The sequence below is a fragment of the Pieris napi genome, chromosome 6 (genome assembly GCF_905475465.1).
Source record: "Pieris napi chromosome 6, ilPieNapi1.2, whole genome shotgun sequence".
Classification (NCBI taxonomy): domain Eukaryota; kingdom Metazoa; phylum Arthropoda; class Insecta; order Lepidoptera; family Pieridae; genus Pieris; species Pieris napi.
Genome location: NC_062239.1, coordinates 10,913,927 through 10,929,783, shown reverse-complemented (window position 1 = coordinate 10,929,783; position 15,857 = coordinate 10,913,927). Strand labels below are relative to the sequence as shown.

At 32.3% G+C, this 15,857-nt stretch overlaps 4 protein-coding genes across 8 annotated transcripts; 1 reads left to right on the top strand and 3 right to left on the bottom strand.

Moving 5' to 3' along the window:
- Positions 1-743: 743 nt before the first annotated feature.
- On the bottom strand, positions 744-6,447 carry LOC125050701 (beta-1,3-galactosyltransferase 5-like). Its single transcript, XM_047650707.1, has 6 exons — positions 6,036-6,447; positions 5,443-5,617; positions 3,239-3,407; positions 2,041-2,260; positions 1,266-1,388; positions 744-1,063 (listed from the first exon to the last, which is right to left on the bottom strand). The coding sequence occupies exons 1-6, from the start codon at positions 6,082-6,084 to the stop codon at positions 759-761; spliced, it is 1,041 nt and encodes a 346-aa protein (XP_047506663.1). The 5' UTR covers positions 6,085-6,447; the 3' UTR covers positions 744-758.
- A 351-nt stretch (positions 6,448-6,798) lies between these two features.
- On the bottom strand, positions 6,799-15,797 carry LOC125050438 (syntaxin-16). 5 transcript variants are annotated; one of them, XM_047650293.1, is made up of 6 exons: positions 15,540-15,797; positions 15,190-15,329; positions 14,915-15,087; positions 14,410-14,741; positions 7,654-7,750; positions 6,799-7,267 (listed from the first exon to the last, which is right to left on the bottom strand). In XM_047650293.1, the coding sequence occupies exons 1-6, from the start codon at positions 15,618-15,620 to the stop codon at positions 7,164-7,166; spliced, it is 927 nt and encodes a 308-aa protein (XP_047506249.1). In that variant the 5' UTR covers positions 15,621-15,797; the 3' UTR covers positions 6,799-7,163. The 5 variants fall into 5 exon arrangements, with proteins under 5 accessions (XP_047506249.1, XP_047506251.1, XP_047506252.1 ...); XM_047650295.1 differs by lacking the exons at positions 6,799-7,267; positions 7,654-7,750 and adding an exon at positions 10,862-11,033; XM_047650296.1 differs by lacking the exons at positions 6,799-7,267; positions 7,654-7,750 and adding an exon at positions 10,862-11,030.
- Positions 7,921-8,866, bottom strand: LOC125050440 (replication stress response regulator SDE2). Its single transcript, XM_047650299.1, has one exon. It carries the CDS (start codon positions 8,704-8,706, stop codon positions 7,990-7,992), a length of 717 nt encoding a protein of 238 aa, XP_047506255.1. The 5' UTR covers positions 8,707-8,866; the 3' UTR covers positions 7,921-7,989.
- Positions 11,812-12,741, top strand: LOC125050442 (ubiquitin-conjugating enzyme E2 C). The gene is made up of 2 exons (XM_047650301.1): positions 11,812-12,048; positions 12,123-12,741. Exons 1-2 carry the CDS (start codon positions 11,948-11,950, stop codon positions 12,550-12,552), a joined length of 531 nt encoding a protein of 176 aa, XP_047506257.1. The 5' UTR covers positions 11,812-11,947; the 3' UTR covers positions 12,553-12,741.
- Positions 15,798-15,857: the final 60 nt, after the last annotated feature.

Genomic DNA, 15,857 nt, shown 5'->3' with positions numbered 1-15,857 from the left:
TTAGTATGAAAGCTTGTGTGTATCTATTTCGCTCCCATTTGTATATAAAAATCATTACGTGTTAGTAATATTTTTCGATTTGTGAAAACTCTAAACATAAACGAAAATATTCAAAATCTATGCAATAGTATTGTACGTACAACTTTAGTATGTAACATGTGTGTGTATCTATTGGGTCCCCATTTGTATATAAAAATCATTACGTGTTAGTAATATTTTTCGATTTGTGAAAACTCTAAACATAAACGAAAATATTCGAAATCTATGCAATAGTATTGTACGTACAACTTTAGTATGAAACTTGTGTATCTATTGGGTCCCCATTTGTATATAAAAATCATTACGTGTTAGTAATATTTTTCGATTTGTGAAAACTCTAAACATAAGCGATAATATTCAAAATCTATGCAATAGTATTGTACGTACAACTTTAGTATGAAACTTGTGTGTGTATCTACTGGGTCCCCATTTTTATATAAAAATCATTACGTGTTAGTAATATTTTTCGATTTGTGAAAACTCGAAACATAAACGAAAATATTCAATATCTATGCAATAGTATTGTACGTACAACTTTAGTATGAAACATGTGTGTGTATCTACTGGGTCCCCGTTTGTATATAAAAACATTACATACAAACAAAACATTACATTTTGAATTTGTTGTGTAATTTGTTTCAAAGAGTTTAAACGCTAGTGAAAATATTGAAATTCTTTGCAATAGATTTGTACGTATGAATATTATATGGGGTCGAAAATCACAATAACCACCATTCGCTATAATTCTCGTACGATTTACATAATTCGTTTTGGTTATCGCCACCCATTTTTATCACACACGATCCCCATTTAATTATATCACTGGGGATGAGACTGTGTATGGACGCCAGCCCCCAATAGAAACAGTCGATCGGTAACCAGGGTTTATAGGGGCTTAACTTACGATCATGGGTTAATGTAAAACCTAGTGTTTTGTTAGCAACTAAATATGTAAAATAAACATCTTCTAAGTTAATCATTGGCACTGAGTAGGCGGCGTGTAGCATTAGCTTTATATACTTAACTGAAAAAAAAGGAATTCGTTAATAATCCGTTTAATAATGCATTTTGAGAATGCATGCACAATGCACAATGAAGAATAATCTTCTGACTACTGATGATATTGAAGTCAATATCTATTGAAAGTATAGTAGGACCAGTTGATTCAATATATATTGAGACAGGTATCGCGATACCAAGAGCCTAAGGAGTTACCAAGAAATTACCATTTATTAAATAGCCCGTGCCAGATAAATAATGGGGCACGAAGTCATCTTGAAGCAGCCAGCGCGGGATGTGCCATTTACTATGAGTATCCCTGTGAAGATAGGTATTTGACTTCAGGTATCCTGGAAAAACAAAAGAATATTAAGTTGAGGAACAATACTTTTCTTTACTACTCGCATACATATAGTGTTTGTATGTGTTCAATGGTTGTTAGGTTTGGTATATTATAATCTTATATTATTATTAACTTTTATATTAAAGAATTTTTCTCAATATAAACCTCAGAGTTCAAGCCATAAATCAGATTTTAATTAACAAATAAAAAATAGGGGTTGATGGTAGAGGAGATGAAAATTAAGGGTTGTGTGTATTTTTGTACGCTGTATCATAACAAAATAAAAACATAAAAAAATATCAAAAAAATAAATATATCAAATAACACGCCAAAGTGATTTTGTCTCAAGCCTGTGTGTTTGTATTGTAATCTTAGTCGCAACCTTCATAACTGAAGGTCGTATTGGAGTTGCATATCTACCTCCATGCCCCCCCCCCCCCATCTTCGACAAGCCTAAGTGTGTGTCTGAAACACATATGTCGGAGAAATAGCGTTACTGTCATCTACCACTGTCATTATATATCACAGAGCTTATAAATTAACAACGTCAAAGTCAAATCCGCTCAAAATACTAGTATTGATTTACACCTCTGACTCATCACCGATCTGTCTCAATGATCAAGATGAAATCTTCAAAAACCCTAACTATTTCGGCTTACCTATCAGCACATTCTCAGCATTCTCCTCAACTATTTGTCTCAACTTCCACGGATTAACCAGGACATCATCATCAGTCTTGAACAGGAACTTGGATGAGGAGCATCTACTAATGGTCCATTCCAGCATGAGACCCGTTTTTATGGTGAGGTTCTGGTAGTGGTCTTTGAAATTGTATATTATGATGTCACTGTGCAGTTTTGCTTCTAAATAGTTGTCTACCTAAAAAGAGCTTTGATAAACAATTGTATACCCGTAAAAACTTGAATATATTTTTTATCACGTTTTTATTTCCAATGAGATCACGAGACATTCAATAGCAAATGGGGATTTATAGTAATGTGGAAGAAGGAAGGTCCCTCCAACCTAAAGGGAGGCTGCTCGACCAGTCTAACCGGTGACTGGCCCCAGTGGCTATTTTTTTGACGTGAAACTTCTTTAGGGCGCATGAGGGTAACATTTTTACAGAACGTCACGAAGATGTGCAGCGTTTTTGTCGAAAAGGGAGAGAGCGATTGAGACCGATTGAGAGCGAGTGAGAAGGGCGAATTACGTTATAGAAATTCTATTTTTAAAATTAAAATATCGTAAAGAGAATTTATGATTAATATTTTATGCAAAATAATTTATTAAAATCTCAAATGACGAATTGTAAATTAAAATGCCACGTGTTTTTATTACAGCCTTCTGTTCTGCAATCCGAACTTAAGTTGAGTATAAAAAGAACTGTTAGATACTTCCATGTCTATCGTATGGATTCGAAACGTGGATTTTCTGTAAGGCGCTAATAAAGAAAATTGGAGTAAACCAAAGGGCTATGGAGCGTTCAATTATTTGATTGAAAATTAAAAACAAAGTAAAAATCTGTGAAATACAAAGCCTTACAAACATAACAGACGTCACACACTCAAAAAAGTTGACTGATGGGTCAAAGGGACCCTGAGTTGGAACTTTTTGGACCCTTTTTTCTTCCCACTGGGCCAGTGGGAAGAAAAAAGAGAGGACTCCCAACAGAAACCCCGGAAGATGAAATAAAGGAGATAGCGGTGAAATATTGGAAAATAGTAGCGAAGGTGAAAAACTGACAGAGAAGACAACAATTCAGAGGAGGAGGAATAATCAATAAATACCTTGGTATAGTAGTCAAATATATATATTCATATGTATTCTGTGAAAATTTGAAAAAAAAAGTGCCCTCACCATTACATCATCCTCAGTATATCCATCAAGACCCATCACAAAGAGCGTAACTAAATGTTTGCCCCATGTGCTTCTAATTGCTTCCCGTTCTTCAAATCGACCTGGTGATGACGTAACTAAAACTAAAATGTCTCCACACGGGTCTTTGGACGGTTCGATTAGCACCGGACTGCAATTTAAAAAACATTGTCAAGTCAGTATCATTATTTCTAATAATAGATGATTTTGTTAAAAAATAAATTTTGCCTCCAGCAAACAAGCAGGCTCATCTGATGTTAAGTGATACCGCCGCCCGTGGACACTCAATGCCAGAGGGTTTGCGAGTGTGTTGTCAGCCTTTTAATAATTGGTACGCTCTTGATGACCCTAAGTTGAGTTGGTTCGGAAATACTGATCCCAAGAGAATGTAAGTGCGTGCTCCTATTTCACCATACCTCCTGCTGATAGAGGACAAATCTTTTTTTTTAATTATTATGTATTACTTAAGATGTCATGTGGAACATGGTGTAATGGTTGTAGCACCTTACAAACGTTGTGTAAAACAAAAACTTGGCGATTAAAAAGAGTGGCGGACAGTTTATTGCCAGTTCTTCTCTTCCGTTCTACACCCTTGATTCGAGAACTGGTAGTAAATGTAAAATTACAAGCATGTCGTATATATTGTTTTGACGTTCCTTTGTGTGTGTGTACAGTTTGTTACCTATATGAATAAATGATTTTCCTTTGACTTCAGTGGGTAGCCGGTGCCACATAGTGGTGACTGGTGCGCCGCAAAAACTGCCTTATATATGTATAACGCTTTGTTGAGGAACAGATTAATGATAACAATTATTATTATAAAGGACTGTAACTCAGCTACGAAATTATTTAAACTAATTAAAAAAAGCTCAATTACTTATTTTACCGTTTATTAAATGCCTTTAACAATTGATACCTATTAGTTGAGCTGAAAAGTCCGTTAGCCTACAAATTTTATTGAATTTTATTTGATTATTCAATACTATCTGGTGCCCGCGACCTCGTCTGCGCAGGATTCATATAAATGATGTCCAAATGATGAAGCGTGAAAGATATATTTTATCCACTTTAAATAGCAGAACTCAGAAGCGGTAAAAGTATCTGTTTTCATTTAGGAATCGATTTATTACTACCTAATTTTTATTGTAGTTATGGGTCACTATTTTGGCAATAATGGCTTACACATAAGACATAGATAGATACTGTCGCGTGCTTTTTTTGTAGGACTATTTAAGATAAACATTTCCATCATACATTACATATGTGTAACTCTAGCGATTTTAGCAGCGCACGCCAGAATAGCTTTGCAGATGGTAGATTATTTCCTACTTACTTGATATTTTGGACAATTCACACAATATCTTTATAAATTGTAGCCTATGTGTTATTCTGATGTATAAGTTATATTATTGTAAAGTTTTAATGAAATCCATTCAGTAGTTTTTACGTGAAAGAGTAACAAATATCCATCCATACTTACAAACTTTCGCGTTTATAATATTATTAGGAAAGTTGCCTTCGAGAGCGATACGACGATTATAGCGGTCATACAATTTTTCGATACCAATTATTTAGTACGATATGTCTTTAGCCTTATTATTACGATACGTCTTCGTATTTATCGCATTTATTGCATTATTTATCGATATTTATAAAAAAAACAAATATAATATAATAGTAAGCCATGCGAAAACTGTCCCGAGTTTTAGACTACTTTTTTTTAATTAATTACACAAAGGAACTCAATTGCTCGATAGTTAGGAATATACAGAAACCTGATCAGCTGTAAAATAATCCGTTTCACAGACACATGACCAAGTGAGTTTTTTAGTATAGGTAGGTATAATTCTTTCGCTATCGCGATAACAATTAGTAGCCTACTTCGTTGATGACTTCGGGGTAAGGAAGTGACGTAAATAACATTGTTTCATTCATAACAACTGAGTGTTTAATGATTATAAGAACTTTAGAATTACTGTTCGCCAGTGTGTCAATCAAAAGGACCTACGCACGAAAAACTTTTGAATAATATTATCGTCTGGTATTAGACATAAACTTGTTAAAAGCTCAATTTGAAGTTTGAATGATTACGAAATGTAGTGTGTTGAAACCCACCTTGTGTTGGGTAACTGTTTATTAGGCGTCGAACAATATACGTAAGAAACTAACCGCTATGGTATACTCACATATTATCGATATATTCCTTTAAATTTCTATTCCTTTGCAAATGGTACAAGTCTTCTTCGGCCACGGTAGTCAGTAACACGCTGGAGACTGTGTCGATCATAAGCCAGCACCACATGAGTGGCACGCATATAACAAACAAAAGAAACAACGCATATGGGCTGTTTCTTCTTGGTACTAAAAATTTGAACGTAAATAATATAACCATGTGCTTATTTTATGAATACTGTTAGAATGTAAGAAAAGCTGATACCTACTTATTATGCCTTCAATTTAAATAAATAGGTACTCTTTACCGAAATTCGAGGTAAAAGCACGTGTAGGTACTTAAAAACAGTATTAGATAAACTTACTTTTGGATTTAATCTCTATAACACAAACTAGATACTAAAATTCACATAGAGTAGTACTTTTTCGGCAGAAATTATGTTAAAAATAAAAATTATTTAGTTGAAGCTATCGCTCTTTCATTTAATTAATTAGTTTTATGTAATATTGAGGTATTGAACAGGTCGTATATATTACGGCATATTATATTAAGGTTTTAAGGCAATGAAAGCTAGGCTCATATATCAATAACTTATCAAAAACTTACCCAATCGGCTAATCCAGTTAAATCTCCTCATTTTTAGTTTGAAACACATTTCAGATCACATTTCACACAACTCACACCCTTTCGCGCTAAAAACCATCACGATTAAGCAATGACCACTCAACATAACGTTATCTGCATAATATCATCGATAACAAAAACTTCAAAACTTATCAGTAATATCAACGGGAGATAGCGAGCTCGAAAATCCTGTTCTTAACCGTTTATGTTGTGCTAGGAATATGATGTTAAGTCAAACCAAATGACACCTGTTGTCAGTAATTTCATTTAAAATCTTTTAGATTTAATAAAGGTTACATTAAATATCAATTGAAAACCTAATTTATTGTCATTAAAATCACGCACTGTTGTGAGTTAAGATATTAATTGCTTAATTTCTGAGTAACTGTCAATACTTAATTAATTATGACCGTTAATTTTCTTAAGTCTAATAATCGTGAAATATTTGTAATCTAATCGTTTAAAGAGTATTATAATTTTAATATCAAATTGACTTTCAAAAATGTGTTACTTGACATTTTAAAAATTCAATAATTAATGTCAATCATTATAATCAAAAAAAAATTATTTAAATATTAAACGAGACTTAAAAAATATAAGCAACTAAAAAATGTAGTTCGTTATTCTTAAGTATATTCATTAGTCTATGGTTGTGAATAATGTTAATTTTATAAATTGCAACATTTGTCTATAATTATATAAAGTTAAATTTTAATAAATAGTAACTATACATTAAAACAAAACATTTAAAAAAAATTGCTTTATTTTTTATTTCGGATTTTTCCAACTTTAGTATCCATTATTTCACATTGCTGGATATCTTTGGTAACAATACATATTGAGACATTTTAAAACAAAATCACACAGACACATTGAATATTTTTTTAAAGAAATTGCCAGAATATTTCTTAAAAGACAACCTAAGGAAATTAATACTTTTTAGTTGACTGAATAGAGTAGGTATTGTTACGGTAAAAATAAATACTTTTCTTTTTCATTTAAGTTTAAAGCTAAAGACTGGTTAATATTTAAAGTGAGAATTAGCGCAAATTATGACTTGCGTATGTCTTGTCTGTAAACATATAATTCTATCTTCAATGTTTTTTGAAATTATTTATCATCCGATGGCTGTTTCACCCAGAATCCCCAAGGAGCATGGCCATCATGTTTTGTTGGTCCTCTGTATACCTTGATTTGAACTCTAGGAACTTCGCCTGGAATTAATTATGAAAATTATTATTTTTCTGTAAAAAAAATTAAGATGCCAGAAGTTCCATACTTAAAAATACAAAAAATCTAAATTGTTGATATCAAACTATTTTGATTAAGGGAGATTAGAAAAAAAATTGATTAAATATCACTCCGAAGTTCAATTGATCTATAGCAATCACAAAACCTTATTATACTGTACTTATCTTATAGTAAAATTCAGAGTCATACCAAGGGCTAAGTCTTAACTCTGAATTTAGACAGACTGACTCGATTGACACTTAATGTAAATGTACCCATATACCACGAATATGATATACTTAAGTTGTACACATTGTTGTTGTTTTACTACAAGAAAAGATTCTGAGTTAGAGATAGATTAAACATTAACCTCTTCTATCCACTTCCTGGCCTTCATCATCAAATTCATATGGTCGGGCAGCAACTAATGCAATCAGCAAAACCATTATTACTACAATTGAAACTTTCTGAAATATAGTTATAAATTATAGGAAAAATTGTCACAGATTTAATTTTTTATCATTAATTATTTAATATAAAATGGTTTATCATAGTAAAGTTTCAACAGTTTATTCATTCCTATGGCCTTTTTTATTTTTGTTATTTCAATTCTATTAAGATAAATAAAGAACAGAGATGGTGCTGATTTTAATATATTAGAAAAGTCAAAAATTTTATACAATATTCTTAAGAAAAATGCCAGAATTTATGTTTTTAACACAGATTTATTACTAGTGTCTGTGGACACAGCTTCAATTTTATCATTGGTTGACTCTTTTTCACTTTCACTTTCACTTGATGATGAGCAATCTGATAACTCTGCATCAATCCACAACTTAGCTTTCTTCTTCTTCTGGAGTACTTCCTCGGATTTACGTTTTCTTTCACCTGAGGTTCCTGCTGCCTGCCACCCTGCATCAACAGCTGAACTCACACGTTCAGGTAACTCTTGACGCTCTTTCTCATAACTGGGATTCAAACTAACCTCAATCTTAGGCTCAGCAAGAAGTTTCTCAAGCTTTTTCTGTTTTCTTTCAATAGCCTCTCGTTCTCTTTCGTCTTGACCTTCTAGCCACTTTCTTAGACGCTTTTCTTCGTTGATATCACGTAATCGACGACCGGAAAGATCACGGCAAGCTTCACGATTTGTTGTTTTTTCGATTTGAGCGCCAATCGCCCTCAACATAGAACCAAATCCGCCTTTTCCTCCGATTAATCGTGTACATATTCTAACAATGTTTGATTCGTGGAGAACCACACCAGGATCGGCTAACTTTCCATTTATCGTTATGTATACATCGTTATAAGGAATTCCATATTGTTTAAAAATTGTTTGTTTTAGATCATGAATATTATTGCAAGGTGTTAGAGGTGTAATTATCTGGTTTTCGAAATAAATTTTAGCACTCATGTTTGAGACCATGAAAAAATAATAAACGATATGGCTACAAGTTTAGTCTTCGATGACTTGATTTCACTTTTCAATAGTATTCGTCGAGTTTTCAGTTCTCACATAAAATATGATTTAAAGAGAATAATAACATGAGTGATGACTGATGAGCGTAATTGCGTATATAGTTTAATTTTTAAGATATTAAATTCTACACTCCACAGACTTAATAGAATCAACTCTGAAGTTCAGACTTCAGACTTCAGAGTCTGAAGTCTGAGCTCGGGAAGTACGAGACTTAATATTATTATATGTGCCATAGACAAAAACAGACTTTAACTGGCACATATGGATTGATATTTGTACTTAGTGGCTCCTATTCACACTCGTCGAGAACTTTTTACCGGATACCTCGATTTTTTAAATGTTTCTGCGTTGTAAGTTTACCATGAACACATAGGTTAAACACATAAAATGTATAACTGCAACACTGTTTAGCAAGACCCTTTAACTAGGAGCCAAAATGACGGAACGTCGTTAGCCCGTGATTTGAAGTTTAATTATTTTTTAAGAAAGGAAAACAATTGCTAATTAAATAATGGTGTTTTTAACAGTAAACATACTCACTTTGAACAACATAATGATAATTATAGATGTTTATTTCAATTTAATAAATGTAAAATTAAAAAGCTACACGACGGGTAACAATCTTAAGCACTTATACTTTTAAAACAAGGCGAGAAACATCTTACAAAATTCTGGTAGCACGCTTTTATAGAATAGTAATCTATTTACGGTCTGTTAATTTCATGGATAATTGAGCATTGAATTCAGAAAAAAGTGAAAGTGAGAAATCACATTTTCTTTAGAGAATCTGGTTCGCTAACCGTACATAAACCTGACCCCGATATGAATGATAAAATAATTATTATGAATCTAAACGCCAATTATTTAGATGGAGAGAGTTTCTCGTCTCGAAGGTACGATTATCGAAAGAATATAAAAAAGTTTCTTCGTCTAGAAAAACATTCACATATCTCGCTCTTCCACTTTGGCGACAATTGCCTCGCAATGGAAAATTTATTGTGTCCGTGTAAAACAGAATTTCAAAAGCAATAATCGTATTTCGAGGTTTTGTGGCAGTTGCTTCTTTTTACCAAAAGTTCGATGTGTAAAAAGACGCAGGAAATTATCGCCTAGCGATAAATCACTGGCGAATCTCGTATATACGATACGATAATGCTATGGCGATTATTGCTGGTGATAGTCGCGAACGATTTCTCGCACCAATACGTGCTAGAAACTCTTTTCATCTAAATGGGCCTTAAGGAACAATAAACACAGTATCTGTATAATACCTATAGGTCGGTTATCGAAAGCTGGCGCGTTCACAGTACCTACTAATGCAATTTCACTATACAGCATGTTTAAAAATATGACTTTGTTCCAAGCTATATATTTTAGTCTACTCTGGTTTTAGTAAGGTTGGGTGGGTTGTAAATAAATAAAAATGTGTCAAATACATATAAATATTATGTGCATACGAGGGTGGATCCAAAAGTTCTAAGCCCGACCAAGAATGTAAAAGAGTAGTTTGTGTAAATAATTTTTCATTTTTCGACATAAGCTCCATCTAGCTTAACACACTTCACTTTTACTTCACTAAAAAAAATTTCAATACTCCTCTTAGAAACCCCAGTCGTATCTGATGTCAAATTAAATATAATATTTTTTCATTAAACTGTTTTTATTAAGATACTTAAAATAATTAAAAACATTGTGCACCATTTCACGAGATTGCCCTGGTAATGTTTGAAAAAAGATCAAAATAAACAGTAGCAAAAGAAAAACAATAACTGTCTCTTTTATACTCATAAGCTTGACCGAACGCGAGAGAGACGGACAGTCTTTTCATGATGTATTTGTGATTGTATTTCAGTTTGACATCACGTCTCGCGCTTATTCACAGACACTACACAAGTACAAAGTGTAAATGTGTTGAAGCCGCCAGCTTTAGATAACATACCTATACGTTATACGTTAAATCCGTCTGTCACAGATAATATTTTTATTTCTAATAAAGAGTATGTAGTAATAGTATAAATTACTTTCTTTGAGTACTAGGCGTAATTTGATAGATTGTGTAACTATTAGAAAAATATGCGTACATGAAATAACTTGTTTCATTCTTCTCGAACTGATAACATTTAATGTTGCTGCCATTCAGATCTCTACGCTCGCACAGAACTTTTAACCTCCCGACTCCCAGAACCAACATTGGGTTCCGTGAGCCTCTTCACAGGTGTGTTCTACCTTGGATTCTGCCACTAATGTCAACCCTTTTTCGCACTCCTCCACTGCTTCACATTTAAGAATAAGTTAAAACTATTAATTTCTTAAGCCTTGTATCTTCCTCGTTTATTATAGCTACTAGTTTTTTGTCGTTCTCCTAATTTATAAATTTTGTGCTGTCATGTTTTGCTTTGTATTATAGTTTTTATCAGTGGACCTTTTTGTGGATATGTCCAATGTGTTTATTTTATGTTTTAATTTTATTTTATTTTTACTGTTACATACAGTATCTGTTTAGTTTCCTTAATAAATAAATAAATAACAAAAAAAAGGGTGCGTGTATACTTATGTACGCGCGTAAGAAGTTATACTTCTTTGGCATTATTAAAAATAGTTTTTGATTGCATGCAAATAATTAATTACAATTAAATAATCAAAGACTGGAAAAGGAGTCATTATAGTCAATAAAGTTCAGTTTACATTTGAAAAATTAAATAAATAAATATTTATTATTATTCTTTTACATTAATCAAGTGTAACAAAAATTCTATTATTATTCGAATGTTGTTTTTAAATTATGTCCAATGCCGTAGCATCTTCCGTGGGCAACTTCATTCTGTTAATTTTTTGTCACGGTGCGCGCGCATCGTAAAATTTCACTCTCATCATTTTTTCATAACGCGCCTAAAGAAGTATAACTTCAAAATTGTATGTAAGAAGTATGTTGAAGACGTCTATAACAATTTTTTTTTTATACATAACATTATGACGATTTTGTAACACATAGACTAAGGATGCATTAATTGATTTTTGCATTGTTGTAGCTGTCTAGTGTCTATGGTTCCAATAAACCGCCATTATTTTCGTTGCACGACTGTCAAAAAGTGGTGTCCAATAAAATTGGAGCTTTTTAAAATTAAACAGGAAGTTGTCTCCTTGTAACAGCCGATTAGTGTTAAAGAATTTTGATTAAGATCGTATTATGGCTCAAAACATAAATCCACATTATGCATCGTCATCTAATCCTTCCAAACAAAACGAGGACACGATAAAATTGAAGGACAATCACGCTGTAAGCAAACGGTAAGTTTTGTTTAATTATGACGAGCTAAAGTCCTTTTCATCGATTATTTATACAAAGCCTATCTATTCCGTAGATTGCAAAAGGAACTCATGGAGTTGATGAGGTGTGCTGACAAAGGAATATCTGCATTTCCCGAAAGTGAAAACTTGTTCAAATGGATTGGTACAATTAACGGACCCTTAGATACCGTTTACGCTGGTCATAAGTATAAATTGGCACTCGAATTTCCCAATTCATACCCGTACGCCCCGCCGTTAGTTAAATTCATCACGCCTTGCTTTCACCCTAATGTTGACACTTGTGGATTAATATGTTTAGATATTTTAAAGGACAAATGGACAGCTTTGTATGACGTCCGCACGGTTTTACTCTCAATACAAAGTTTGTTAGCAGAACCAAACACTCAGAGTCCATTGAACCAGCAGGCATCGTGTTTATGGGCAAACCAGGGAGAATATAAGAAATATTTAGATGAATTTTACAACAAACATAAAGACTTATAGTTTTTTCCAATTTCATTATAGTTTGAGTGGTGCATGTTTGCTTGCAATGGAGAAACTAATTTCAGACCTGAGTGTGTGGCAAAATTATGTTAAAATTTAATTTATTTCAAACACCTATCTCGGGGTTAAAACAGCTGAATAATGTATATTGTAAATCACTGGCAATTATAATTCTTTAGTGCAATTTTAGATGATGTTTTTATTATATATCCTAATATCCCTTTCTATAAAATATAGGACTATTTAATCAGGGAGAAATTTACATAACAGCAAGCAATGTTAAAGTTAAAATGACAGTAGAGATTGCCTTTCATCTGTACTGCTTATAATCAAATTATATTATTAAAAGCATGTTGTATAACATAGAAATTAATCAAAACATTTCCTTAATTAAGCCAATTATCACATAAAATATGGCTTTATTGAGTTATCATTTTACACTAAGTTTTGCATTGTTTATTATAATATATATTTTTTATAACAAAAATATTTATAATAATCAGTATCATTTATTCATATTTTAGAACTGGAATGATTTTTATAATTACGTAAAATATTTAAATCAAAATCGGGGTCATATATTACACATCAGTAAGATTTCCTGTAATTCCAATGCTATCAATACATTTCTACATAGATTGCAGATACTTGTTATAAAATTATGTGATCCAGCTAGGTTTTGACAAAACATCTTGGTGGTCATAATTTTTAAGAATAGCAAACAGCAAATAATAATAGAATGTTTTGGAAAGTAATGATTATGTTAGTAATTTTATTTACACTTAACTATAATATATAAATATACAGCCTTACTTTAATATAAATAATTATTAGACTAGGTTTTATAACAGATTTCCACTTTAAAGGTTGTAATGGTACACAAACACAATTAAATTCACTTTATCTGAATTATTTTACAAACAGTTTATTGAAGTCTATTAGGGGGCGTCCATAAATTACGTGAGGTGTTTAAGGGGGGGAGGGGGTCGAGCCAAATCTCATTTAATCTTACGTTGGAGAGAGGGGGGGGTCTCGGCAAATATCACGCAATATTTTCGGATTGAAAAAAAAAAAATAGGAAAACGGTTGACCCTAAAAGCCATCTCTGCAACTTCCCGCTAACTCCATACCTAAACGCTCAACATTTCACTTATTTTGTTTCAGTCGAAAATAAAAGCACGAAGCAATTTTTTACAATAACAATCCAACGCGTTTACTTAAGAAACCCACATTTTGAAAAATCTCACGTGAGATTGGGGGATGGGGGAGGGGGTTGAATAAAATCTCACAACATCTCACCAGGGGGAGAGGGAGCTACAGAAAATTAAAAAAAACACCTCACGTAATTTATGGACGCCCCCTTATGAGACACTAACCTATGATTGCAAAGTATTAATTTTTTTCTAAAACAATTTACTATAACACAATTTTTAGGTGCTATGTATTTATTATTCAATTTTACTATTAACAACAATAGCTTTGATATAAATATATGTAATTATTAGAAAAAGCATTAATTGCTTAAGCAGCAAATTCAAACTTAAGCAATTATTACAAGAAAATATCCTTGTATTATTATCCTTTATTGTAAATAAAGTGTTAACTTTTAACTATAATTAATAATATAGTCATCATAATAGTTGTAACAGCCAATATTAATAAACAATGAATCTTTCTATTCTTACGCTGATATCGTTCTGCTTTTTGCAATTGTTTAAAACCCTCATGTACTTGTACTTGGGTTTGCTCAATATTATAATCTATTCGATCTAATATTGTACCCTGTTCATGTACCATATGAGCTAAATCTTTGAAAATATCATTTAAATCAACAATAGAGCGAACAATTTTATTTACCTCTTGTTCCCTTTCTGCAATCATTGTAGTGTTTTCTTCTTCCATGAGTAGCAATTGCTTTTGATGGTTCTCATCTTCATAATTTGAAGTACTAGGTAGAGAAAATAGTAAGTCTGTTTGATTGTTTGTAAGGCCTGGTGTTAAGTCATTATCATTTAAGCTAAGTTCTTCAAAGTTTGGTAAGTCAAAGTAGGCCTTTGATCGTTCTTCTCTTGATGTAAGAGACTTGAGATAGTTTGATTGTGCTGTTCGAAATATTATACTTAAATCCTGTAATGCTGTCACTAAAGCTAATACCACATTGTTTGCAAGTTTTTGTTCTGATTTGTTTCCTGAAAGATACCAGTTTCATCATAGTGATTATGCACACACAATATAATTTTTAAACATGGGTCAAATGGTCACAACTTTTTTAGTCAGTGTGAATGGAATGTATTCCAAGTACCGTTTAGTTGTATAAAAAACAATTGCTTTAAAGTAAAATCAAGTCTAGTTTAAAACTTACCATGACGAACCTGTGCTTTGATATTTGTGATTCTTGCATGAGCTTGTGTAAAGTGCTTGCCTATATCAGCAGCAAGTCTCTCAATGTGCTGCTGCTCTCCACTGTCATCTAAGGCTGGTCGTCGTATCTGTCGATCATGACGACTTTGTAGCTCAGATATTTTTGTTTTTAACCTGAAAAGTTACAGTAAAGAGTTTTAGTTATTAACCTTTTATGGAAAGTAAACAACAAAAGAGAAAATCAGAACAATTCCTACATAAGAACCATATACCAACCTTGATATAATATAATGCGCTTCCTCTAAGGAATCACTCCAGATTGGCGGATTAACTTCTATTCTCATATCTAGCCCGGCTTCTATATCATCTGATGTTGCTTTCATTAGCATAGCTCCTTCATGATCATTATCATATCCCTACAAAAAAATTACAATAGTAACTGCTTTCGAGATACAGGTACCTAATTAAACAACTATAATAGATCAAGCTAAATTTGAAAGGATTCACAACGAATTGAGTTTATTTATGAGGTTTCGATGATATAAAATTATTCTATAACTAACCGAAAGTACATTACTGCATTTATGATATTTTTAAAAGTTATCGTAAATTATTAATTTTATTACCGATTCTGAAAAGAGATTTCGGCTGTGAATAGCATTATTTCGCATTAATACAAACACCTCAGTTAAACTTCTAGACACCATTTTTGTAGTATATTTTGTACTGTAACAAAAGATCTACTAAAATATGTTATCGCATTATTTTTAGGCTGTTTTAATTCTCTTTCGTAATGTAATTTAAAATTGATTTAACAATAATACAACAGGAGTTCTAGATAGATAGGTATATTTTTGCAATGTTTGCAAAATGCAAAGTCAAAACTAGTATCGGAAAAGTCGCAAAGGACTGACAATTCGCAGCTGACACAACTGATACTAACT